At 38.5% G+C, this 27,217-nt stretch overlaps 1 protein-coding gene across 1 annotated transcript in view; it reads right to left on the bottom strand.

Moving 5' to 3' along the window:
* MYO5A (myosin VA) overlaps positions 1-27,217 on the bottom strand; it is a 194,827-nt gene that overhangs the window by 9,254 nt on the left and 158,356 nt on the right. Inside the window, exons 33-39 of the mRNA XM_042783688.1 lie at positions 26,759-26,833; positions 25,417-25,510; positions 19,100-19,246; positions 14,149-14,303; positions 4,901-4,990; positions 3,025-3,175; positions 369-651 (exon numbers count right to left, since the gene is read on the bottom strand). Of these exons, the coding sequence (XP_042639622.1) occupies positions 369-651; positions 3,025-3,175; positions 4,901-4,990; positions 14,149-14,303; positions 19,100-19,246; positions 25,417-25,510; positions 26,759-26,833 (995 nt within the window). The remainder of the gene's footprint in view (positions 1-368; positions 652-3,024; positions 3,176-4,900; positions 4,991-14,148; positions 14,304-19,099; positions 19,247-25,416; positions 25,511-26,758; positions 26,834-27,217) is intronic.

Genomic DNA, 27,217 nt, shown 5'->3' with positions numbered 1-27,217 from the left:
TGTTATAATTTGATATTTTGTTATTATATAACTAAAACACAAAGGAGGGGAAGCAGCTATGTCATCTTGATGTATTTTTTTCATCATCTCTACAGTCCCTCAAACAAGTTAGCTTCTCAGTGGAACAAGGTTTCCTACCAAACACAGAGCCCATTGGCAAGGCACAGGCAGGAAGCAACAATCAAAAAGATCTAGATAAACTCAGCCAGGGCAAAAGAAAGTGGTGTCCAGCTAGTTCCTCCCCTGCTGCTTGGCCACTTGGCAGAGAACTTTAATTGTACTGAGCTCAAACAAGTAACCAGCTCTCCACAGCCCTGGCAGGCCCATCAGGCCTCAAAGAAACCATCAGGGTGTAGGCATTCACTCACCTGATCTGCATGCCTTTACTCCAGGAGCACATGTCCTTCCGCAGAAGAAGGTTGTTCAGTGTGATGGCCCCCACGATGTAAAACATCTGCTTGACCACCTGCTTAATTAGTTCTGGGTCCATGCCATGCTGACACATGACCGAGTGGAAGGAGTTGAGCTGCTGGAGGATGGAGTCCAGTGTGTAGGCACCCTCATCGGCGATACTAGAGGTCCGCTTTCTTAGCCCTGTGGGCTTCACTCCAGACATGCCCTGAATCGTTTCATGCTCCAGCATGCCTGAGACTGAAGGGGTTTGTAATTGTTAAAAAAGAAATTTGGAAGACAACTTGTTTTTGTGTGCTTGCATATACATATACACACATACACACATTCAGTTTAGGAAAATGATCTGAGCACCTAGAGGGGAAAAAGAACATTATAGAAAAAGGGCCTCTGATTGTAAAGTTCAATGAAGGAATAATTCTTAAATACAGAAATTACTATGAAATTAAAAATATTTATGGTATAATTTCTAAAATAAGAAGGCTTTTAATAGCATAAATATGTGGTATCCTAGTTAGGTTTATGAGAGAGAGGTGCATAAAAGATAGGAATAAGCATTCTCCAGTGATATTTGAGCCCAGAGACAAACACATTAAATAGCAAAAAGGGTGAGACCCTGGGAAACGGTCTTAGAGAAGACTGGGTAAAGTGTCCCTGTGTGGGACTGGAGAGCTGGGCTCTATTCCTGGGCTCCCCACCTAACAGGCTAAGGTTTCCCACCCAACCTCATCCTCCTAGGACTCAGTCCTCTCATCTGCAGCACAGTTGCTCCCTGTATTTAGTCATACAGCACTTGGCTTATATCTCCCCTAGGATGTTTTTAAGGAGCTCTGGTGGTATAGTGGTTAAGGCATTTGGCTGCTAACCAAAGGGCCAGTGGTTTGAATCTACCAGCTGCTCCATGGAAGAAAGATGAGGCATTCTGCTTTTGAAAAGATTTACAGCCATAGAAACCCAATGGGGGTCACTATGAGTTGTAATCAACTCAATGGCAGTGAGAGGGAGTGAGGCTGTTCTTAGGATGTGTACTCCCTGGAAAGCAGGGGCCAGGCATGATTCTCTGTTGTAACTCCTCATACTAACACAGCTTCCACACAACTTCAGATTGACTCAAAATATTTGTCTTTGTTGTTGTTATTGTTAGATGACTGGGAGATGGGAACAGGGATTTAGAGAGGGGCATCTAAGAGGTAAAATTCTTGTTTAGATAATAAAAATATTTTCTTGCTGACATAGGTTGCTTTAAATTCATGACTTTTTAGGAGACAAATGTAAAAAGTGACTATTGTCTCCCACAACTTTTCCAGACTTTATGTTTCTAGTTGGTTAACTGTGGGCCTGTGGTAGAAAATAAATACTATGAGCCCAAAGAAGGAAATGAAAAACTTGTGGGAAAATACATGGGTGGGAAAAGAAAGGGTAGTTGGGAAAAAAAGAGGAATTGGGATTAACTTTAAGAACCTGCTCTTCATTTGCCTGAAGATAATAGTTTGGTAACTTCAAAAAAGTAATTTGTTTTTAATTCAGTGCATTCAAAATTAACAGCCTGCAATTTGTACATGATGCCTAATTCCCGTTTCATACATGCTACTTCCTTTCACATTCCAAAGGAACATAGATAGCACAATACAAAAATTAACACCAGAGTGAGTGTGCACATATAGAGAGAGGCACATGGAATCACACATTTAGCTGAATACACATATATTCACACCCATACCCCAGTCACTCAGCAGCTGCCCTGACAATAAGGCACTGCTGCTTTAAACCAAACTGCTTTGAACAAATTCTACAGGCCCCAGGAGGTGTCTGACTTAGCAAGGAGTGTCTTCTCCACAGACCAAAGGCCTGGGGTCTGCTTTTGTAAAGATTACGGCTAAAAAAACCCTGTGGAGCTCAATTCTACTCTATAACATGTGAGGGTGAGGTTGCTGTCACCAAGAGTGACTCAACAGCGAGTTTTTTTCTGTTGTTCTTTGTTTGTTTTGTTTTATTTGGTTTCTGGTTCATTCTAGAGCAAAGTGCACACATTCTTAACTTCCTTAGTTTATATGGGCCCCTAGGAAGCCTATGTTGTAGTGTTCTTGTAGACAAAAGTTTTGAAAACTTGAGAAGGGATGAGATCTACTGCTGACCTAATCTTGAGGGAGGAGCTCTGGTAGCATAGTGCCTAAGGCACTTGACTGCTAACCAGAAGGTTGGCGGTTCAAATCCACCAGCCACTCCTCGGAAGGAAGATGAGGCAATCTACTTCTGTAGTGATACTGCCTCAGAAACCCAAGGAGGGGTCGCTATGAGTCAGGTCCGACTTGACGGCACATAACAACAACAACAAATCTTAAGAGATAGGCATTACATATCAGGGAAGACAACCAGACACTGCCGTTTTGAACATGTGGAAGCAGAGATTCTGATGTGTCCCCAGTTGGTCATGGCTGCGTTTCTAGCATTCCTCAGCTAATATTAGGCCCATATTTCCACCTAAGTTCACTTACTACTTTATGTTCTCCTGCATGATCAGTACATGCCCCAAAATGCATGTCACTGGTGGCCATTTACTGGTGCGCAGCTGTGGTGGAGAGACTGCAGTGCTCAGCGGGGTGCTGGCCTTACCTATCATTGGCTGAAGGATGTTCTCTAACACTCGCACGAGCTGCTGGTAGATCTGAATGGCCAAGTCACTCAGCACTTGCCGATACTCAGCCAGGTCAAAATTGGTGAGACAGTGTTCATTCTGGCGAGATGTGTTGTGTTTCATAAAGCCCTAGGGTCAAAATGCAAAGTTAATGATGTACGTGAGTGGAATGTCTCTTCTAAGTATCTCTAGTTTGACCAACATCCTCTTTTTAAGTCTCTCCAAGGAGACGAGGCTTCCTTTCTGTTCTTCCCTGACATTACCTTCCTAAGCCAAGCCCTGCATTACTGCAACCACTGCTTAGTAGATGTTCTTACCTTCCGGTTACCTCAGTGTCAATCTACCCCACATACAAATGCCAGGGTAATCATTCTCCAATCCTGATATATGTTTGTATGTTGCCATCACATCCCACTTCTACTTCCTACAATCTTTTGGATAATATCTAAAATTGCCAACTTAGCATTTAAGCCTTTCCAATGGCAATGTCAATGAAACAAGTTAGAGGAATTTAACTAAAAAACAAAACCAAAACAAACAAAAAACCCTCCAATCAATGTTTTTACTTATGAAATAGCAGGTTTCCTGCCAAACGCTAAATTATCTAAAGTACTAATCTCTTAACCTAAGTCATTAAATATAGCCTTGTTCATAAATACTGTACACAAAGGGTACAATCTTAAAATAGACTGCTTTCTATGAAGACTGGTGAATTAATTAAAAAAAACCTTCCCTTTACTATATTTCATGGTGTCCACACTAATTTTCAGTCAGGGCTTAAAAAGGAATTTTCTGGGTAGTATTTGTTAAAATGGAAAGCACTTTTTTCAGTCTCTTTGTACTTACTACACTTTACTACTGCAACATTACCTGATAAAAGCTTACTTGATGGATTCTGCCCACGTTCAAGCATCTGCATCCCCACAATCTACTTACTGACATAGTCTAAAAGTGGGCACTGACAGGACATCACTAATGGTCTTATCTTCTCAGGGACTATTATCTTGGTGGTCTTTGTGTTTCCCATCATTTGCCAGAACAGTCCTCTCCCCTCACTGGGTGCTCACAGAGTGCTACTGATCAGTTTCTCTGTCTGCCCTCACTGCCACGTATGAGGGGGGATGGAGGACAGCGGTTAGGGGCACAGACTCCCAGAGGCAGACAGATCCAGAATTCCAGCTCTGCTCCTTATGGTCATGTGGACTTGGGCAAGTTGATGAACCTCATTGAGCTTCAATTGCCTCATTTGTAAAACTGGGTTATAACCTACTTCACAGAGATGTTGTAAGAATTAGATAACATAATATGTATTAAAGGCTGTCTGGCACATACTAAGCCCTTATAATAGTAATTATTAATATTTTACATAGTGTTTGAAATATGTTGAAGTCTATCAAACAACTAATGAACACATCTTTATAAACAAAACCAATAAAGATTTTTATACAAGTCAATATTCAAAAAGGGCCTTATCTTAACTTTCATCACCCTTAACATATTGTGGCAAGGCTAAATTGACTAATTTCTTTAAGTAGTTCAATATTTCTATATTAGGTTTTAAAAAGCCCATCTCAATATATTGACAAAAAGCTTCATTCATTCTTGGGAACTATTCATTGACCAATGCTCGTCTTATTTCTATTGTGGTTCCTTATACTGTAAAGTATACCTTGGAGTGAAGAAACTATCTTGTTCCCCATTAGACAAGATCAAACAGACCTATGGACTTTCAAGCCAACTCTGAACTGGGGTTACTAAAATAACAGATAATTAAACATCTTGTGATTTTAAAATTGTCCTTAAAAAGGGCAGATAAAGTATAGCATATTGATTTTGAAATCAAGGTTTTCTCACCTCTTCTCCACTGTATTGCTTCAAACAGTGCAAAAATCGGCATGTGTTAGAAAGCCAGAAGGAGACGGTTTCAAAATCGTCACCTCTTTTCTGAAACAGAGAATAAGTAAATTTGCTTTTCCGTTAGAGAAACAATCTGAAAAAAAAGAAACTGAACAGATACAAAAAAGCCCCTTTCTTTTAGCCGCCACTGTAAGCAATTGCAAAAATAAATCACATTGCAGTTGTAAAGTCTTAACATCATTGCTAGCAGAATCCTAACCACTGGGTTTACTGGTTGTTATTTTATTTGGCATTCATTTTATTTTATTTTATTTTTTGCCATTAGAAAAATGATTCTCTCTCATTCAATTGATGTTAACTTAACCAACCCTTAAGCAACAACAACAACAAAAAAAAATCACCAAGTCACAGCTCACCCAAGTTCACTTCCCTTGGGGTTCATGAAGGGAATATGAAAGAACTAAAAGCAAAAAAGGGAATCAGAAATATTGTAATAAAGAATATAAAAACGAGTTGGAACCACTTAAACTCAGATTAGGTTAAAACTATTACCAGCAATAAGATCAATTTTCTGAGTAGTGAATCAGAGATAAGATGGAGCAAGTCCTGTACTCAGCCACTCAAATAGGAGGAAGCTCACTAGAGCTGGCCCACAGCGGCAGGGAGGAAAAGATACTGACCGATTTATTGTGCCTGAAAAAGCCAAGAGGCTGGGAAGTGCCTTTCAGCCCAAGGGGCTGAGTAGCAGACACTTTGGAGAAGACCATGATTTTGTGAATGAGACCACTACCGACTAGTTCAGGTATGCAAATTCACAGAAATTTCAATGTTCATGTATACCTTTGCCTAGAAAACTTAAAAAGGAAAACCTAAAATACTTTTATCTGGCATTAAACAACCAAGTTCTGATCTTAAAAACCAAACTCACTGCTGTCGAGTTGGACCCGACTCATGGCAACCCATTTTTGGGTTTCTGAGGCAGTGTCACTACGGAAGTAGATTGCCCAATCTGCCTTCCGAGGAGTAGCTGGTGGGTTTGAACTGCCAGTCTTCTGGTTAGCAGTCCAATGTTTTAGGCACCATGACACCAGAGCTCCTAAAATTCTGATCTTAGACATTCTTTTTTTTTTTTGCATTGTATCATCCATTCTGGGAGCTCTGGTGGCATAGTGCCTAGGGCATTGGACTACTAACCAGAAGGCTGGTGGTTCAAACCCACCAGCCACTCCTCAGCAGGAAGATTCCATAGAGATATCTTCTCAGAAACACAAGGAGGGGCCACTATGAGTTGAAATTGACTTGATGGCAGTTTGTTTTTTTTCCCTTTTATCATCTATTCTACTAACTTTAGTACTACATCCCAAGAAAAGGTTCCTGGAAGCTATACAAAAATACCTGCCTTTGGTTCTGTGGTCATGGCTTTTATGTAGTAAAAGCACACTATGAGCAGGCTATATGGGAAAAGTGGGTTTTTTATAAGATTTTATTATTATTATCATAAATGACATTTACCTTTTTAAAGCAAAATGAAACAAACTAAAGCCCTCAAAATTTTATATTCCTAACTTTTTTTTTTATCTTAGAGAATATAAAACCTAATTCAGTTTTTTAGCTGAGACAAGATAACTCAGTTAAGGTCCTAACACTGCCACTAGGCTAAGTATCTCACAGACCAAACTATACATTCTTCCAGCTTTAGGAGGACTGCCAGAAAGTAAATCGGACACCTCAATATACAGAATACCATCCTATGGCTAAAGTACACATTTGAATAAAAATAATTTACTCTTCCCCAAAATTTCAATTGTTCCTAGTGGAGGCTTTGGACTCAGCTGACAAAGACAATACATACAGGATGGCCTGTCAGAGGGAAGTTACTAAAGCACTCATCTAGACAATCTTCACTGATTTCTAGACAAGTCAAACTGCATAGATTCTCAGAATACCCCCAGCTAGGGCCTTGTAATTGCACCTAAAGAATTACTACAAAAAAAAAATTTTTTTTTTTTTTTATTAGAACCTAGGGAAAAGGATTCATTCCAGAAATAATTCAGGATGTGTTTCATTAATGGGCTCCAACATTTGCTAAGATACTTTTAAACAAATCAACCCTACAATTTCTTTCAACATGGACACTGTGCCCCCTGTCATCTTTAAAATGGAATATTCTATATTACTTCAAACTATGAGGACTTGAGGAAGCAAAATACCACAACTGACCTTTGATAAGAGATTTTGTCCAGTCAAGTTAAAGTCTAGGCCCAGCACCACAGACAGCTACAACAGACTGAACTGGTATTGGATGAAATTCAAATCATGAAGTCTTTCATTTTTCTTTCACCTGATTTTCCAGTTCAGCCACTTCTTCCAAGTAAAACTATGTGACTGTCACAGGCTACGATGTCAGATTGTATGATGTGTACCATGTTTTGTAAAGATCATTTTTCATTGGTAATGATTGATGGGATTACTCACCAGTCACTCCGTGGAAAAAAGATGGAGCAGTCTGTAAATATTTACAGCCTTGGAAACCCAGTGGGGGTTGGTATGAGTCAGAACTGACTTGATATCAGTGAGTTTGGTTTTTTTTGGGGGGTGGAGTGGGTATTAAGCTGCTTTAGTCATGGAGAATTGGCTTGTTTTTTGTGTGGAGTCTCATGCTGTGGTATTTTTACATATCATACTGCAGTGTAGTAAATTACCTGGTATGGCTTTTCTAGCCATAAGTCTTTGTAAACTCTGTGGTGGAACTGGCCATGAGCAACCAAGTAGCTCCTGATTGTTAGTTATCCACCTGGGGTATTTCTGTTGGGAGCAGGACAAACTAATTTTCTGGGAAGTTCACTCTCTCTCAGGTGTATGTAATTCTGATGTAGGGATTGGTCAGTTTGGCCACTCTGACAGGCTCAAAAGGAGGTCTCCTAGAGGCAGAAGGGGTCTCTCTGATTGTTGGCTGAGAAAGACATCTGTTGAGAGAAATGTGCTCCTGAGACACGCACTGCTGAGAAAGAGACACTGAGAGATATGCGTTGCTGGGAGAGAGACTGAGACTGTTGGCTGAGAGATGGTGAGCTGAGAGAGACTGAGCGTTCTTCCTGAACTTGAATTGTAGCCTGGTGCTTCCCTAATAAACCCTGTAGTCTGTGAGTTCTGTGTGGCCACTGCAGCGAATTATTGAACCCAGCAGAGAGGTGGTGGGTGCTGCAGGAGGAACGGTTGGTGAAAGGGCTGGAGGGAGGTGGCATGTCTGGCCTACAGGGATAGGCTTTGGGCTACTGATGGTGATTCTGTCTTCCTCTTATGGGGTTAGAGGAGGTCAGAAGATGCAGCCTCCCTGCCACTTTGGCACATACCAAACTTAGAATGTTGGAGAGGTAACACCCAGAAGAAAACTATGGCTGGATCAGTTCAACTGAACAGACCCTGCAGTCAAACTGACATGGATATAAATCCTAGCTCTGCCACTCACTAAGAGTTTAGCCTTGAGGAAGGCGCTTAATTTCTCTAAGCTTCAAATTCTTCCAATATAAAATAGGGATAAAAGATCCTAGTTCATAGAATTTCTGTAAGAGTAAATTAATATTACACAATATATATTACTTAATTTATCCTTGGTACTTTCATGCACTTCATATGCATGTGAAAGGTAGACAATGAATAAGGAAGACTGAAGAAGAATTGATGCATTTGAATTATGGTGTTGGCAAAGAATATGGACTATACCATGGACTGCCAGAAGAATGAGCAAATCTGTCTCGGAAGAAGTACAGCCAGAATGCCCCTTGGAAGTGAGGATGGCGAGAGTTTGTCTCACAAACTTTGGGCAGGCTATCAGGAGGGATCTGTCCTGGAGAAGGACATCATGTTTGGTAAAGTAGAGGGTCAACAAAAAAGAGGGAGACCCTCAATGGGCTCAAATGTAGCACCGATTATGAGGATGACATAGGACCAGGCAGAGTTTCATGCTGGTGTATGTAGGGTCATGTGGGCCAGTACCAACTCCACAGCACCTAACAACACTGACAATAATTTATCTGTGGCAGTGTGGTGGGCAGAACTTTGGTTTTGTATTTTAACTTATTTGGGAAGTATAATAAGGGAACAAAAAAATAATAATGACAGAATTTACCTTTTTGAAAGTTTAAAAAATTTTTAAAACTGAATGGTGACTCTACTCAAGAAGTCACTAGATTGTTTGCCAAAATAATACTCTTACAATAAAAAAACTATATTTCATCAAGATGAAACAATAAATCAATTTTATTTCTTACTCATCTCAGAGGGAAAATAATTAAGATCAATTCAAAGCTATTTGTAGTCTTTGAATAAAATAAAAATTATTTGTGAGATAAAAAACTATATGGATTTTCTATATATCCTTGGCTAGTTAAGCTGCTTTAGAGTTCATGTGAAAATACCAGTTACTAAAATGAAAACAATTATGCAAGACTCAAATACACTTCAATTCAAAACAGGGATGGGAGACAAATGCACATTTTAAATGGTGTCAAAACAGTGTTAATAATCAGTCAAACTAAATAGATAGATGTCTTCTTCAATTAAAATCAAAGGAACAGAACTATCATCGTGGTCTTTTTTGTAGAAGTTGACTCTGGAAGTCATAAAACTTGTAGTTTATCTACATGCAATGTAGCATCAATACAACAAAAATTCAACAAGTTATATTTAGAAGACACCCATCAATTTTGATGATAAATCTTCAGAAATGCCAAGCTTTAGTAACTACTATAAAATGAAACTACACAGAATACCTGCACAGTAGGGACTGACTGAGAACCAGCACTTATCAAAAATTCAAAAAATGCTCAGTCTATTGGGCATATTAACTACTCATTTAGCACCATCCTCAAAGCTCATATGAAATTAGATAGCCACAAAGAAAAGTACCTAGATAGAGCCCATTATCTTAGCACCTCACAGAAATACTAGAGTTAAAATTACGTATAATGTTCACTTGCATTTCTAGAGAGTCAGAGGAGGATTATACAATATGACTCAGTGATTATGTGGGCTTTTCTGCTCTATTATATAATTTTGCTGTCTTTCCCAAATCTTTCCTTTCTGATTAAGACCTTTTTGCTTCTCACATGGAACAAGACACATTAGGTAAAAAGGAAAATTTTGGGATGAGCTGGAGAAAAATAGGAAGAAAAGTTGGAAGTAAAAATTTAATCTTCTATCAGACATCTTTTTTACATAAATGAACTATGTGAATAAGCCATGTGTTACTGAACTTACCTGACATCTATTTTAACTACAACATCATATTTGTTACATATTATGTAGATTAAAAAAAAAAAAACCTCACTGTTGTCAAGTCGATTCTGACTCACAGCGACCCCTCCGTGGGTTTCTGAGGCGGTATTATCTCTATGGAAGTAGACTGCCAAATCTTTCTTCTGAGGTAGGGCTGATAGATTTCAACTGCCAGCCTTCGAAGGTCAGCAGTCAAATGCCTTAGGCACTATACCACCAGAGCTCTCATTGTTTAGATGGACTCTACTAAATACTTTTTATTCAGTTTCAAGTAAAACCCAAAAGCAGACTATTACTGTCTATGAAGAAACAATCAGCTTTATAACTGAAAGCAAATGTATGAGATTAATTTTTACTTGAACCTTGTTTTTAAAGAAGGCATACACAGAAAAGGCATTTGATAAAATCCAACACCCATTCCTGATCAAAACTCTCAGCAAGATAGGAATAGAAGGCACATTCCTCAACACGATAAAGGACATATATGCAAAATCAACAGCCAACATTATTAACAATGGAGAGAGACTGAAACCATTCCCCTTGAGAACAGGAACGAGACAAGGATGCCCGCTATCACCACTTCTATTCAACATTGTACTGGAAGTCCTAGCCAGGGCCATAAGGCAAGAAAGGGAAATCAAAGGCATCCAAATTGGTAAGAAAGAAGTCAAACTATCCGTAATTGTTAATGATATGATCCTATACCTAGAAAACCCAAGAGTCTCAGTCAAAAATCTACTGGAACTAATTGAGAGATTTAGCATAGTGGCAGGATACAAGATCAACATCTAAAAATCAGTTGGATTCCTCGACACCAGCAAAGAGATTTCTGAAAAAGTAATAAGGAAATCAATACCATTTACAATAGCTACCATAAAAATAAAATACTTGGGAATAAATCTCACCAGGGTCACAAAAGACCTGTACAAAGAAAACTATAAAAGACTACTTCAACAAACCATAAGCGATCTACATAAATGGAAGAACATACCATGCTTGTGGACAGGAGGATTGAATATTGTGAAAATGTCCATTCTACCCAAAGCAATCTATACATTCAATGAAACTCCAATCCAGATCTCAACAACATTCTTTAAGGATATGGAAAACGAATCACTAACTTTATATGGAAAGGAAAGAGACCTTGGATAAGCAAAGCACTGTTGAAGAAGAAAAAAAAAAAACAAAGTAGGAGATCTCACGTTCCCAAATCTCAAAACCTACTATACAGCCACAGTAGTCAAAACTGCCTGGTTTGGTATCATGACAGACACATAAACCAATGGAATAGAATTGAGAACCCAGAAATAGATCCATCAACCTATAGTCAGCTGATCTTTTGACAAAGGCCAAAATCTATTAAATGGAGAAAAGAATGTCTGTTTAATAAATGGTGCTGGCAAAACTGAATATCCATTTGTAGAAAAATGAAACAAGATCTGTACCTCATACCACACACAAAAACGAACTCCAGATGTATCAAAGACTTAAATGTGAAACCTAAAACTATAAAGTTCCTCAAGGAAAAACTAGGGGCAAATTAAGGGGCCCTAATATATGGCATAAACAGAATATCAAGCATAATCCAAAATGCACCAACAGAAAAGAAACTAGATGAATGGGACTTTCTAAAAATTAAATTTTTATGTGCTTCCAAAGACTTTGCCAAAAGAGAAGTTACAGACTGGAAAAAAATATTTGGCAATGATATATCTGACAAGGGACTTATCTCTAGAATTTGTAGAAAACTCTAACACCTCAACAACAAAAAAGACAAATAATCCAATTAAAAAATGGGCAGAAGACATGCACAGACAGTTCACCAAAGAGGATATTTAGGAGGCCAACGAACATATGAAGAAATGCTCACAATCATTAGCCATTACTCACTGCTGTAGAGTTGGATTCAACTCATAGTGACCCCTCCTTGGATTTCCAAGGTAGTATCACTACAGAAGTAGATTGCCCAATCTTCCTTCCGAGGAGTGGCTGGTGGGTTTGAACTGCCAGCCTTCTGGTTAGCAGTCAAATGCCTTAGACACTATGCCACCAGGAAAGATGTAAATCAAAACAACAATGAAATACAATCTTGCCCCAGCACTAGCAGCAAAGTTCAACAAGACAGAAAATAACAAATGCTGGTGAGGATGTGGAGAGACTGGGACTCTTATACACTGCTGGTGGGACTGTCAAATGATACAACCACTGTGGAAAGCTGTATGAAGATTCCTTAAAAAGTTGCAATTAGAAATACCGTTTGACCTACCCATTCCATTACTAGGTATATATCCTAAAGAAGTGAGAGCCAGGACAAGAGCAGATTATGCACATTCATGTTCACTGCAGCACTATTTGCAATAGCCAAAAGATGGAAACAACATAGGTGCCCATCAACTGAAGAATGGATAACCAAACTATGGTACATACACACAATGGAATACTATGCAACCCTAAAAAACAATGTAGAATGCAAAACACTGCATAACATGGATGAACTTGGAGGACATCATGGTAAGTGAAATAAGTCAATCACAGAAGGACAAATATTGTATTAGTCCATTATTGTAAAAAGTTAAGGCATGGTTTATATATGGAAGGAAATTTTATTTGTTGGTTACCAGGGGTGGGAAGGGAGGGGAGGGAACACTGTTAGACAAGTAGAGATAAGTATTGATTTGGGTGAAGAGAAGGACAATGTACCAAATGTGAGTGATCAACACGGTGGCAATGAGGAAGAGGATGGTATAGAGAGGTACATGGGAGGTACAGACAACAAAGATGAACCCTTTTGCACATATAGTACTGCGTTGTCAGTGAAGGCAAATGTGGATATACGGGTTGATAGACGGATATACAGGCTGAATGATTAGGTGTGTCTATGCAGGGGATAGTGTGCCCAAGACCATGTATAGGGCTGGCAGACAATGTTTCTACAAGTATATGTGTATGTTCTGTAAGAATTCCCAGATATATAGTAAAGCTGATAAGGGACAAGGTTGTAGTCACTTCTTGGCCACAGCCAGCTACCCAGAGGGAGTGAGTAGTTGGACTTGTGAGCTTGGGACCATAGTTGCAGGAGCCATCAAGCTCAATTGGCATAACATACTACACAAAACATTGTTCCCCATCCTACGTTGGTGAGTAGCGATTGGGATCTTAAATGCTTGCAAGTGGCCATCTAGATGCAATGATGGGTCTCTCCCCATTCAGAGCAAAGAAGAATGAAGAAAACCAAAGATGCATGGAAACAGTTAGTCCAAACGACTGGTACACCATGCGATCCTCAGCCTATATGACTATGAGATCAGAAGAACTAGATGCTGCCCGGCTACCACTGTCAACCACTCAGAGGGGGATATATGTAGGAGATCCTGGATAGAGTGAGAGAACAATGTAGAATAAAACCCAAAATCATTAAAAAAAAAAAAGGGACTAGGTTTGCTGGTCTGATAGAGCCTGATGGAACCACTGAGACTAAGGCCCCTAGGTGCCTTCAGGTCTGGAATTGAACCCACACCTGTGGCTTCCAGCCTAACAAAAGACAGGCGTATGAGTTGAACATTTACATTAGGTAGATACACTCCTTGGAGAGAACAATCATGGGAGAAAGAAGGGCTGTGTATGCATAGGGAGACAGCTCGGGGGCAGGAGTGCAGGGAGGGAAGGACCCAGGGAAGAGGTAACTATGGGAAGGAAGTGGGAAGGGAGCAGTTGCATTTTGGGAAATTATAGTCAATGTCATAAGACAAAGTACATGTGAGCTGCTGCATGGAAAGTGGATTTGCTCTGTAAACTCTTACCAAAATCACTATTAAAAAAAAAAAAATGTATATAGACACATTGCAAGGCATATGCAAGTAATAATGGGAGTCCTCAGTTAAGACTAGAAACTTCCTTCTAAGAAAGAAAAACCTCATCTGTGCAGATTCTATAATTATTAATATTCATTTTGTTGAACATGAACTGACCTTCAATACTTTTTTGATGCTGTTAATTGTTGATGTTAGCAATGACCTTACTTTCTGATCATCATTTAGATAGTCAGCATGTCGAACACACATGAACAGGATGTATGCTGGTAACCCTGGAATCAAATTGACTGCTACACCACGTGGCTTCAGTTCTGGAAAAAAGAAAAGAAAAATAGTTTTATATAACAGTGAAAGTCTTCCTGAGAAATGCTTTGAGAGATAAAAAAGCACAGCTATTGCGTAAGAGTTCAATTATTCAGGGTAAGTAGGTCACATAAAAAGAGATATTTTAATAGCTTATTAAATGGAGAAATTCTTGAGTTTGGGGACATATGAATCTTAGATGTCTATACAGTGATACCTCCCAAATTTATATCTCCTGCTCTGACTTCTCCCTTGAACTCCAAACTCGTGCATTAACTGTTTTCTTGACATCTCCGCTCAGGCACATCAGACTAAGCCTATTCCAAATCAAACTCTTCATTCCCTATGGGACTTGCCTTCTAGTAGTTTTCTCCATCTCCATAAACAGTAGCTCCAGTCTTCCAGTTTCACAGGCTATAAACTTTGCCATCATCTTTGACTCTTTCCTTTTATACCCCATATCTAATCCATCAACAAATCCTGTTGTCTCTACCTACAAAATATATACAGAATCCAATTACTTCTTACCATTTCTACTAGCTCACTTAGGCCACCATCATCTCTCTCCTGTAGTTCTGCAATAGCTTTCTAACTGGTCTCCCTGATTCATCCCTTGACCTCCAATAGTGCATTTTCCCACACAACAACTTGTTGTTGTTGTTATTTGCCATCGAGTCAGCCCCGACTCATAGCGACCCCTCCTTGGGTTTCTGAGGCAGTATCACTACGGAAGTAGGAATGCCCAACCCAAGCAATTCTTTAAGAAAATGTAGGCCAGATGATGTCACTCTTGTTCTAAAAAGCTTCTAGTTTCCTTTCTCATCTCACTCACTTATAAAACCAAAATCTTCACCATAGGTCTACTCGCACCTATGTGAACTAGCTCTGTTCCTCTCACCCCCAGACTCAGCTCACCCTACTCCAGTCAAATAGGTCTTTTTGCTTTGAACATGTCAGGCATGCTCTCACCTCAAGAGCCTTGCACTTGCTATTTTTCTGCCTATAATGTTCTTTCCTCAGGTATCAGTATGACTTCCTTTCTCAATTCCTCTGGTCTCTGTCCAGAGATTACCTTATCAAAAGGGTCTTTCCTGAAAACTTTATATAAACCAGTATGCCTGCCTTCAGTCCTTATACTTTTTACCCTAATTATGTATTTATTTATTTTGCTTTCTTCCCCACTAGAAAATAAGCTCTATGAGGACAGGGACTTGATTTTGTTCATTACCCAGTACCTAGAAAATATCTGGCACATGGTAGGAGCTCTATAAATGTTTGTTGAGTGGATAAATTTTTGTTGTCTCTAGTACTTAAAAACCAGTGGCTCAACATTTTTGCAAAATGAAGATCGTGTTGAAACTTCTGTGTCTCTGCACCTATCTACAATACTAAGCTTAATGCCATGAACTCTAGGAACAATAAATCAGTTATAACTGCCAATCACATTGCTGTCACCTTGGCACCTGAGGGGAAGAACGCTAGGCAAAGTCTGAAAGGAAAGGTTTTTAGCTTTCTCAGTTCAGAACTTATGGGCTGTGTACGTACACTCCCTAATCTTTTCCCATGCTTCTTACAGAGTTTTTCTTGCAAAGCCAGGGAGCTCACGCTCAATTTTAAAGGATTCATGCTGCTCTGAAACTCCACCTTTGCTCCCATCTCATTTGTCTGTCCTTTTCTTCTATTGTGGAGATCTTTTCCTTAATTCGTTTGTTTCTTCTCTATTATTAAAGTGTGTCCCTGGACAGATGTTCAATGTTTACACAGGGAGACAGCTCAGGGGATGGAAGTGCATGGGAGGGAAGGACACAAGGAAGAGGTAACTATGGGGAGGAAGTGGGAAGAGAGCTGTTATATTATGGGGAATTGCAGTCAATGTCAAGAGACAAAATGTGTATGAACTGCTGTATCAAAAATGAATTTACTCTGTAAACTTTCATCCAAATCACAATAAAAATAAAAAAAAATAAAATAAAAATTTAAAAAGTATGTTCCTGGACATATTAGAGGTGCACTTTTCTAAGGAAGTAAGGAAAAATGGAAATTCAAGTATCTAAATAGCCTAGAGCAGCAGTGTTCAACTGTGGCTACACTTAGAGGGATCTTTTGAGAAGTTTGTAAAAAAAAAAAAAAAAAAAAAAAAAAGTGCTACACATGGCCAGCCTCTTCCCATAGTGGTTTTGATTTGATTGGTATGGTGTGGGGCCATATGTTACGGTTGTTAGGTGCCATCAAGTTGGCACTGACTCATAGCGACACTATGCACAACAGAACAAAACACTGCCTGGTCCTGTGCCATCCTCACAATCCTTGCTGTACCTGAGCACATCATTGCAGCCACTGTGTCAATCCATCTTGTTGTGGGTCTTCCCTTTTTTCACAGAGTCTCCACTTTACCAGCATGATATCCTTCTCCAGGAAATGGTCCCTTCTGACAACATGACCAAAACAGGTGAGATAAAGTCTGGCCAGTCTTGCTTCCAAGGAGCATTCTGGCTGCATTTTTTTCCAGGACAGAGTCATTCGTTCTCTGGCAGTCCATGGTATTTTCAGTATTCTTTGCCAACACCACAATTCAAAAGTATCAACTCTTCTTTGGTCTTCCTGATTCATTGTCCAGCTTTCCCAAGCATATGAGGCAACTGAAAATACTACGGATTGGGTTAGGTGACCTTAGTCTTCAAAGTGACATCTTTGCTTTTCAAAACTTTAAAGAGGTCTTTTGCAGCAAATCTGCCCAGTGCAATATGGCATTTGATTTATTGACTGCTGCTTCCATGGTGTTGATTATGGATCCAAGTAAAATGAAATCCCTGACATTTCCAGTCTTTTCTCCATTAATTGTGCTGCTGCTTATTGGTCTAGTTGTAAGGATTTTTGTTTTCTTTATGCTGAAGTGTAATCCATACTGAAGCCTGTAGCCTTTGATCGTCATCATTAGTGCTTCAAGTCTTCTTCACTTTCAGCAAGCAAGGCTGTGTCATTTGCAAATCTCAGGTTGTTAATGAGTCTTCTCTAATCCTGATGCCACATTCTTCTTCATATAGTCCAGCTTCTCGGGTTATTTGGTCAGCATACAGATTGAGTAAGTATATGGCGAAAGGCTACTACCCTGACACACACCCTTCCTGATTTTAAACCATGCAGTATCCTCTTGTTCTGTCTGAACAACAGCCTCTTGGTCTATGTACAGGTTCCTCATGAGTATAATTAAGTGTTCTGGAGCTCCCATTCTTTGTAATGTTATCATAATTTGTTGTGATCCACACAGTTGAATGCCTTTGCATAGTCAATAAGACACAAGTAAACATCTTTCTGGTGTTCTTTGCTTTCAGCCAAGACCCATCTGACATCAGCAATGATATCTCTTGTTCCCTGTCCTCTTCCAAATCTAGCTTGCATTTTTAGCAGTTCCCTGTCAATATATTGCTGCAACCATTTTTTAATTACCTTCAGCAAAATTTTAATTGCATGTGATATTAATGATATTGCTTGATAATTTTCACATTCTGTTGGATCACCTTTCTTAGGAATGGGTATAAAAATCAATCTCTTCCAGTCAGTTGGCCAAGTAGCTGTCTTCCAAATTACTTGGCATAGGTAAGTGCCTCGAGTATGACATCTGTTTGTTGAAACATCTCAGTGTGTATTCTGTCAATTCCTGGGGCTTTGTTTCTTGCCAATTCCTTCAGTGCAGCCTTGACTTCTTCAGTATCCCTGGTTCTCGATCATATGCCCCCTCTTGAAATGGATGAACATCAACCAATTCTTTTTGTACAGTGACTCTATGTATTCCTTCTATCCTCTTTTGATGCTTCCTGCATCATCCAATATTTTGCCCATAGAATCCTTCAATATTGCAATTCAAGGCTTATTTTTTTTCTTCTGTTCTTTCAGCTTGAGAAATACTGAGTGTGTTCTTCTCTTTTGGTTTTCTAACTCCAGGTCTTTGCACATTTCATTATAATATTGACTTTGTCTTCTCGAGCTGTTCTTTGAAATCTTCTGTTCAGCTCTTTTATCGTGTTATTTCTTCTACTCACTTTAGCTACTCTCCACTCAAGAGCATGTTTCAGAATCTCTTCTGACATCCATTTTGGTCTTTTCTTCCTTCCATACATTAGTACACTTTAAAGGTTTCCAAAGTGTTTCTAATGTACCCCTTGGCTGAGAAGTTCTAGTCTCAAAGAATCCTTAAGAATGGGTCTGCCTTAGTTATCCAGTGTTGCTATAACAGAAATACCAAAAGTGGATGGCTTTAACAAACAAATCAATTTTCTCACAGTTTAAGAGGTTAGAAGTCCAAATTCAGGGACCTGGCTATAGGGGAAGGCTTTCTCTCTTTTTCTCTCAGGGTGAAGATCTTTGTCTCTTTAGTTTGTTTCCTTGTAGATCACCATTTGGCTTGGTAGCTGTATTCCCCATCTCTGCTTGCTCACTTGCTTTTATAATTTCTTTTATATCTCAAGAGATTGACTCAAGACACATCCTATACTAACCCTGTCATATTAATACAACAAAGACTACCATTCCCAAATGGGATTATAACCACAGGCATAGAGGTTAGGATTTACACTTATTTTGGGGTGGGGGATGGGGTATGGGGGGCACAATTCAGTCTGTAACAGTGTCCTAGGCCCTGTCCCTGCAGCTTGCCTCATAATATCCTGAGGTGGCCAGGACATTCTTGCAGCACTATAACGCACAGTATGTAACGATAACTGCAAGAAACTGCAGTGTGGAGTAACTGGTCTTTCCTACCATGAAGGCGTGCACCAGACTTTTATCCCATGCAGAAAATACTTGCCCAGAATCAGATTCTTAACGAGTTTTTGCTCATCTTCTTTCTTATATTCCAGCATTCCTTGGAAATCCTTTTCTTTTCTGGGAATGTTGACTGGACGGATTGGTTCATCAATGATCTGACCTGGAGATATGTTCTCCATCTGGCCCACTTCATGAGAAACAAAAAGGAAAAGAAAATGTTTTCCAGGCAGAAAAGATGAGATAATTTTATCTTCCTATAATTAAAAATAAAGTCTTTATCAACAGAAATATTACCATATTTACCACTTAATTGTCCCTGTTTAAAATATTCTTTTTTTGTAAGTGGATAAATGATAAATGTACATGGTAATATCACTCTAACAGCTACCAGTACCTGACTATGGTCAAGATCCAAGGTCCCTACCTTCGTCAAAACCTTCAAGGGTACTAATAAGCATTTATTTTACATAAAAACCAGATGGCCTAAAATTAAGTTGTTTGATCTTTTGGTGAACTAATCAATACTGATCAGAAATGATTGAAGATATTTAGATATTTAATTCACAAAAGGAAACATCAATATTCTACAAAGAAGCATCAAGAATATAAAAGATTTCCCCTCCCTTGTAGCTCTATGAATGTAATCTCTAAAGAAAAACGAACATTTACTTTAAATGCATCATTGCAATCAGTTCAAACTGCATCAAGGTAGCTGGCAGAATAGTGCTTCTCCACAGCAAGTGATGTGAAAACGTATTATTTTTCACAAAGGCATCCTAAGGCAAAGACTTTTCTCCCTCATTCACACACAAAGTATCATGAGCAGATAAAACAACTCCATTTAATATGGTATCCTAAATATTTTTCAGTTTGTTTGCTTGTTTATGTTCAGTAGAGTGCTAAAAGACCTACCATGATGTTGCAACCATTAACGTAAAACCACCTTTTAGATGTTAAAAATGGTCACTATTATCAATGGCAGGTGCTACAGAAGATGTATGCTAAAGGTAAAAAAAAAAAAGTCTCCAATTTCATTTCAAAATTGAGCATTGAATGGGAAATGCAAGGGAAGGTAAGGGAACTTATGAGTTATCATGGTGTTTATGGAGATATGCTAGTAAGTAGATTTTTAAATCTTTATCCACAGGAAAAAGGGGTTAAGAAGTGTATTTAAGCATAAATTAGGCTTGATTTCACAGACTGTTGTCAAACAAACAAAACTGCAGCTCAGATGCAAACACATTAGAAAGTTTAATGTTGCTAAAAGCAAGAGGGCTTCTTCCGTCACTCTTGGCAGTTTCCTGTGTTAGTTCTAAGAAGCCAGTTCCACAGGAAGAGGTTATCACAGAGAGAACACCAGTACCTGGCAGTGCTCTTGCTTATGCATGAAACACGACCACAGGGCAGTGACTACGGCAGGAAGCCTGGTGACACCTCATCCACCTCACGGTGCAGCATCACACACTGGAATTATCCGCACTGAAACTCTGGTTTACGTAATGTCACCACCATTCACCAATGCTATGATATCTAAAGAGTGATCACATTGCTATTGGACAAATCAAAGATATGGCCATCCTATACTCTAGTGTCTCGTGTTTATAACGCAGTCTGAAAGTCATGGGACTAATTGTAAAATATATAGCATAGTGGCTAAAGCACTTGACTGCTAACCAGAAGGCTGGCGGTTCAAACCCACCAGCCACTCCTCGGAAGGAAGGTTGGGCAATCCTACTTCCGTAGTGATACTGCCTCGGAAACCCAAGGAGGGGTCGCTATGAGTCGGGGCCGACTCGACGGCACATAACAACAACAACAACATACAAGAGGATAGATTACTGAACTGCTTAGTTCTGCAAAAATTATTTCTGAAATCAGTATAAATATAATAACCCAGGATCTGTGAAGCAGCACAAAGTGGCCTCGCAGCTCATGGATCTACTGCTGCTTGTTAAATTGCTAAGAGGGAAAACTAAGAGGAAAGATTTATATTAATTAATGATAAACGCACGTATTTGGACTCCACATAACCTAAAGAGAACACTTTAAACCTGCTCATTTCGTTATATGTAAGATGCTATTGGCTGTGAGATATGTCATTGTTTTATATAACACTAAGAAAGGAAAAAACCTGGTTACTAAACCACAATCCACCAACAATTTTAAGACATATGCCACTTTTAGAGATATTAAAATGTGAAAAACCATACCTCAGAATTGATTAAAAATGGTATCTTTCCTAAGAGCTCCCATGTTTTTAAAGAAAGCTTCACTTTCCTTCTGAAAAATCTCTAACTAGAATATTTTTGGTTCTGTACAAAAATGTCAGAGACAAAATTTGCCACACTTTCATTAAAATGTGTTCTCTCTGCCTTTGTGTTCTCCCTAGAGATCTGTGTCTTTACGAAAACTCATAGATGAAATATAGATGTCAGCTCAACACAACCTTGATTGATTTAGCAAAATTATCTATTAATCCAAATAAAGTGTCAACCCTCATTTAGCATCAGGAAAACAAAAAGCCTGAGGGAGATAAGCCAGGGCACCACCCCAGCTTTCAAAGACTAAAGAGACCTTGAGTCATTCTGTCCAGCGTTCCCTCTGACACAGATAAGCTTTTGAGAGACCTGAGCAATGCCTATTTCCATTTTCTAGATTCTTTATACTTAAAGGGAAAATATTTGTGAACTTTGTTGTCCTGGAAAAGGAAAGGACATGGAAAATTTTTTTTTCTTCTAATTTTCCTCACTTTGCTATCGGAAAATCCTGATGTCAGATTAACTGAGATAAATAAATGCCTATAAGTACTGTATGCATCCCCATGAATGTAATGGACACACATATGTAACATGTAGCAATCACAGGAAACTAACCCATGAGGGGGATTATGTGGCTTGCAAAAAATTGTATAACATGTACACTCCATTTGTGTGAAAATATGGTAGAAAGATTCTGTTGAAAATACCACACAATGGAGAGACATCACTGGACTGGCCCTCAGAAGGCCTGGTTTCTGGTCTCAGTTGGCCACTAACTGACTGAGAGGCCTTTAGTCAGTCACTCAGTCTCTGGGCCTCAGTTTTTTCCTTCTATAAAATAATTAATTGATTTCTAGAACGCTTTCAATCTAAACTTTCTGATGGAAAATTAAGATGCAATACCCACTCCTGGATGAAAACACAGGAGAATTCAGATTATATTTTGAAATACTCTCTGTTTAGCTATGTAATTTCTGCTAAAAATTATATATATTGGCATTAAATAAAACTCAATCTTAGTTGGTTTCTAAAAAAGTCTCCTTAATTAAGGGTAGCATACAAGAAGAGGCAAGAGTCTTGCTATTTTAAACCAGAATTTAAGTATGTTGTAATATATTTAGGAGCTCTGATGGCGTTGTGCCTAAGGCATCTGACTGCTAACCAGAAGGCTGGCAGTTCAAACCCACCAGCCACTCCTTGGAAGAAAGGTTGGGCAATCTACTTCCATAGTGATACTGCCTCGGAAACCCAAGGAGAGGTCACTATGAGTCAGGTCCAACTCCACGGCACATAACAACAGTAATAAGATTGGCAGTATTTTCTGTGTAATGGTGCAGGGCATGGGCAGGGGATGCAGAGGGGAAAGAGGGAAAAATATTGGAAGAGTTTGTCACCTTTATTCTAATATGGGGCAGAGAAAGGGCAGGAATAGTGTACTCAGTAAGTGCCCATGTCACACAAATCTATTTTATTTTATTTTCTAGACAGCTATCATTTAATCCATGATATAACATTATTTAAGTACTACTGTGGCTTTTTTGTTTAATCTATGAATTGCTCTCTCAAATGCTATTATTAGGTTTAAGAACATAGCTGGCAGGAGAGTTTAATGGATAAGGTTGATTTCTCATTGACAATGATTTAAAACTCCTAACATTTTAAAATATTCTAACCTCTCTAATTAAAAAATATATGTATCAAAGAAAGCTGATTAAAAACGTAAAATAACATGGTTTTTCTATCAAAATGTGCTAAAGTACAGCAAAGGAATCATTAGAGGCTTACAAAATTGAATAATCTCACAAATTAACCTTAATGTTGGTTTCTTACAAGAAAATACTTCTTGCTGTCTTGCTTATCTTCTTATGATATAATTAGTGGAGAATTAAGTGCAGAAAAGTTCTCTGAATAAAGATTTTTAAGTTCTGCAGTAGACACTGTAGCCTGTGTGCATGTGACTGTGTGACTTACAGTTCCCAAAGTTTTAAAGGGTAGAGATGTAACACATGAATCATGTAATGCTCAAAGAATATTTATAAAATATGATTCTAAAGTAATCTGACTTTCTAAACAAACATTTTAGAATTTCTACATCTAAGGGAGTGTAATCCTATCCAAAGAAAATATCCATTTTGCCAATGTCTCAGTGTTTCTAAAATGTATTTATTCACTCAACAAATGGGAAATATGATCATTATGCTCAGAAATTTCAGAGTCTATTCAGGAAGCCAGTAATTTAAGTTGAAAAAATATTAAAAATATGGCATCATGAAAACCATAAAAGATGTGAGCCAAATAGTAGCGCACAGAGAACAGAACCATAATGTCTGTCTGGATGACTAGGAAAGGTTGCTCTTGACACATGACTTGGGCCTCACAGAATGAGCAGGACTTGACAAGAGAAGCAAGAAGATCAAGCAGAAGGAACAGTTGTGATAGGGCCTGGCATCTTTGAGGAATGAAACCTACATTTGGAGACAATCCCAGTAGATTCTTTTGAACATCTCTAGAGATGAGAATCTTTGTCCTTTGAGCCAAGGAAGGATGAGGAAGAGTGCCACTGAGATAGTAACCTGTGCAGTTAGGCTGAGCAGTATCATTTTTTGGTCAAAACGAGAACAGCTTGAGTGGGTTTGAAGGCAAATTCCAAAAAGGAGCTCTAAAATCTCTTGAGCAATGGATGTATTCTTGGAATAAGCTTAGAAATTGGCTGTCAATGCTATATTCTTGGCATCTAGAACAGTGCCTAACACACAGTAGGAACTCATTAATTTTTGTTGAATGAATAAATACATTAATCCACAAGACAAGATTCATTTGATATTTGATTAGTTATCAAGGTCTATCACCCTCATACATAAATAATGGATATTTGTTTTAAAAAAGAACTTTATTTCTTCATAATTATAATTCATATTTTCCTATTTACTTTTCTTTTTCTTCATTAAACTGAATTCTTTGAGGGCACAGATTCTGTCTCATTTATCTTGTCACTAATGCTAACAGTAATAATGGCTAAGTTGTATATAGCATATACTATGTGTCAGGTACTATTCTAAATGCATTACACATATTAACTCATTTAATCTTTACAAACCATTTCAGGTAGATACCATTATCATTCCCACTTAAAGGATAGGAAAACTGAGGCACAGAGAGGTTCAGTAACTTGTCCAATATCATATGCCTGAAATTGTACGGGGTCCCCTTGGTAGTGGTAATGGTTAACATTCTTGGCTGCTAGCTGAAAGGTTGAAGGTCCACCCAGAGGTACCTCAGAAAGGTAATCTACTTCAGAAAAACCAGCCACTGAAAACCCTATGGAGCACAGTTCTGGGACACACACAGGGTCACCATACGCTGGAGTTAACTTGAAGGCAACTGGTAGTAAGTAGTAGAACCAGGATTTGAACCCAAGAGTTTGGCTCCAGGATCTATTCTCATAACCTCTGTGCTATACACCTGCTCCTCACTTATGGACATGGTTAGGTTCCAAAGACCAGGTCATTATGTGAAAATTGACAGTATGTGAAAATGGAGGATGACCACATTATATCACAAAATGGAGGATGACTATAACCTGTAACTGCCCAGTTATATCATTACATAACTGTCAAAACACACCATTACATAAGTGCCATACTACTGAAAATCATGGCCCAGCCAAGTTGACACGTAACATTAACCATCATAGCCAACATTACTTTTGCCTCCCACCTTGGCATTTATTACTGCCAGATATATAACACTGATGCACAAAACAGTCAGAAAGTAGATGTTTTACTATTGTCATAAATGTGAAATGTCGGATAATAAGAGTCAGTAAGTGAGGAGTGGGTGTACTTCTTTGCACAGTTCCTAGCATATAGAAGATATTCATTAAATATTTGTTGAATGAATAAATGAATTCTCTCCCTTTGTAAATTACTACAACCATAAAAAGAACAGCATTTTTCCCCACTTGGCAATGGAAATTTCCACTCCCCAGAGGCTAGCTCTGTCTAGTCATGTTTTATCATCCCTAATATCCACAAGAAAATCAGACGATTCATGTAACAATGAAAGATTCAGCAATCATCATAAAAACATGTTTAAATACCTTCTAGTTCACCAATTTTTTTGGCAAATACTTTCAGTTGTTTTTTCAGTTTCCGGACAGTCTTATCCTGTTTTTCAAGTTGTTCCATCAAATCCTAAAAATCAAAATGAACAATAAAATAAAAAGATCAAAATAGGCTTTCTAAGATACACCAAGGAAAAGCAGATACGAAATCACAAAAAAAACAGCATTGTTAGTTTTACAGAAAAGCTCATTGGTGGAGCCACCACCTGGCAGCCGTGGGAAGTGCAGCTACAATAAAAGCCAAAGGTTAAAATACACAATGCAGTAAAATCTGTTACAGCGTGATGGCAGCTCACTGTGGAGTCTTCTCAAGCAGACGACATTAATAAAGCAGTAAAATACTTATAGAATGTATTGTTATTCCAGTGGAATGTCTTCTAAAAACAAATAAATTTTGATGAACGCACAAAATGTTTTGTGGGACGTTTTAAGGATAGTTGAGCTTTCGTAAGGGCTTTTGACTAACACCCCATCTGTGTGAAGCACTGATCTCCATAAGACCTACCCTTTGGAGATGCTAAAATTATCCCTATAACTTAAGAAACGTTCAGATTTGGAGAGTTAAAAGATAAGTTGAACATATAACCACACGGAACAAGATGAAAAGTAGTCTGCTGACCTAGGACCAACGTGGTAAGTTCTCAGTGGCAGGGGGCATAACACACCCATAATTTTGGGTGATATAATTTTGCTTATAGAAAAAAAAAAGTGATAATTCTGAGTGTTTTATGCAAAAAGAGAAAAAAACAAAAGAGATATATTGAAGGGGGTAAAATAACACACCTTGTGACTACTGATTGGCTTTCTACTTAATGAAGAATACTTTCAAATGATGGATGTAGGTAAAAGGCCAATAATTAAGAAAGTGAACAGCAGATTCAGTAAAGATCAGAAGGGAAATGAATCAGAAATATTTGTGGCTATTATTTAGGTTATAAAGAAGAAAAGCCTTTTAAAAGAGCAAATATTTACCTATTCTCTAATTTGACAAGGGTGACTTTAGATGTCACACCAAAAGGAATATTCAAGTTGCTAACATTTCAAGGGTTCAGTTGGACTTCTTGGATAGTACACTATCTTTCAAATCACATCTTGCTTCCATCACACTGTAAGCATAGTGTTAATAACAAACCAACAAGACGACAGACACAGGACATGGACAGAGGTGACACCACTAGCTTAAGAAAGCTGTGGGGAGAAACAGGTTTTGTGAAAGTTTTTGAAGAGATTCCTGGGAAGGAGCAGACAGCCTGTGTGCTCGTCAGTAAGAGCCTAGAAGTAGCAAGAAGACAACGGAAAACACTTTGGGTTTACATACAATCATCCTTTTGTAAAGTGAAATCCGATATGATTGATACTTCTTAGGGTCATCTGCATATAATTCCTCAAAATACTGAAAAAACAGGCACAATGGATATTTGTTTTTCTCTGTCTTTGAGGGGAATGCTACGTCTCAGCAAAATCAATTTAAAATATTTTAAAACACAAATAATGAAACTGTATATACTCAAAAGGCAATGATTTTCTTATCATTCTAGTACAGATGATTCTAATTAATATTATTATTATTTTGCATGCTCATCAAGGTTAAAAAAATAATAATAATAAAAGGAAATAGGCTATGGACAGGATGCCACTGTTCAAAGGCTGTCATTTCACTCCCAGGCCTTCTGCCTTTCTCCTTCTAACTTCCCCCCTCGTACCACGTACCACGTTCACAAAGGTGCTCCACTCGTTTGCTGCCAACAGCAGCAAGAGTGGGGAGGGTAAATAAAGT

This window comes from Orycteropus afer, unplaced genomic scaffold (genome assembly GCF_000298275.1).
Source record: "Orycteropus afer afer isolate SDZICR_OR568_19922 unplaced genomic scaffold, OryAfe1.0 scaffold00026, whole genome shotgun sequence".
NCBI classification, from domain to species: Eukaryota; Metazoa; Chordata; class Mammalia; order Tubulidentata; family Orycteropodidae; genus Orycteropus; species Orycteropus afer.
Note: the sequence above shows the minus strand (reverse complement) of the source record. Positions and strands in the feature narration are given on the sequence as shown.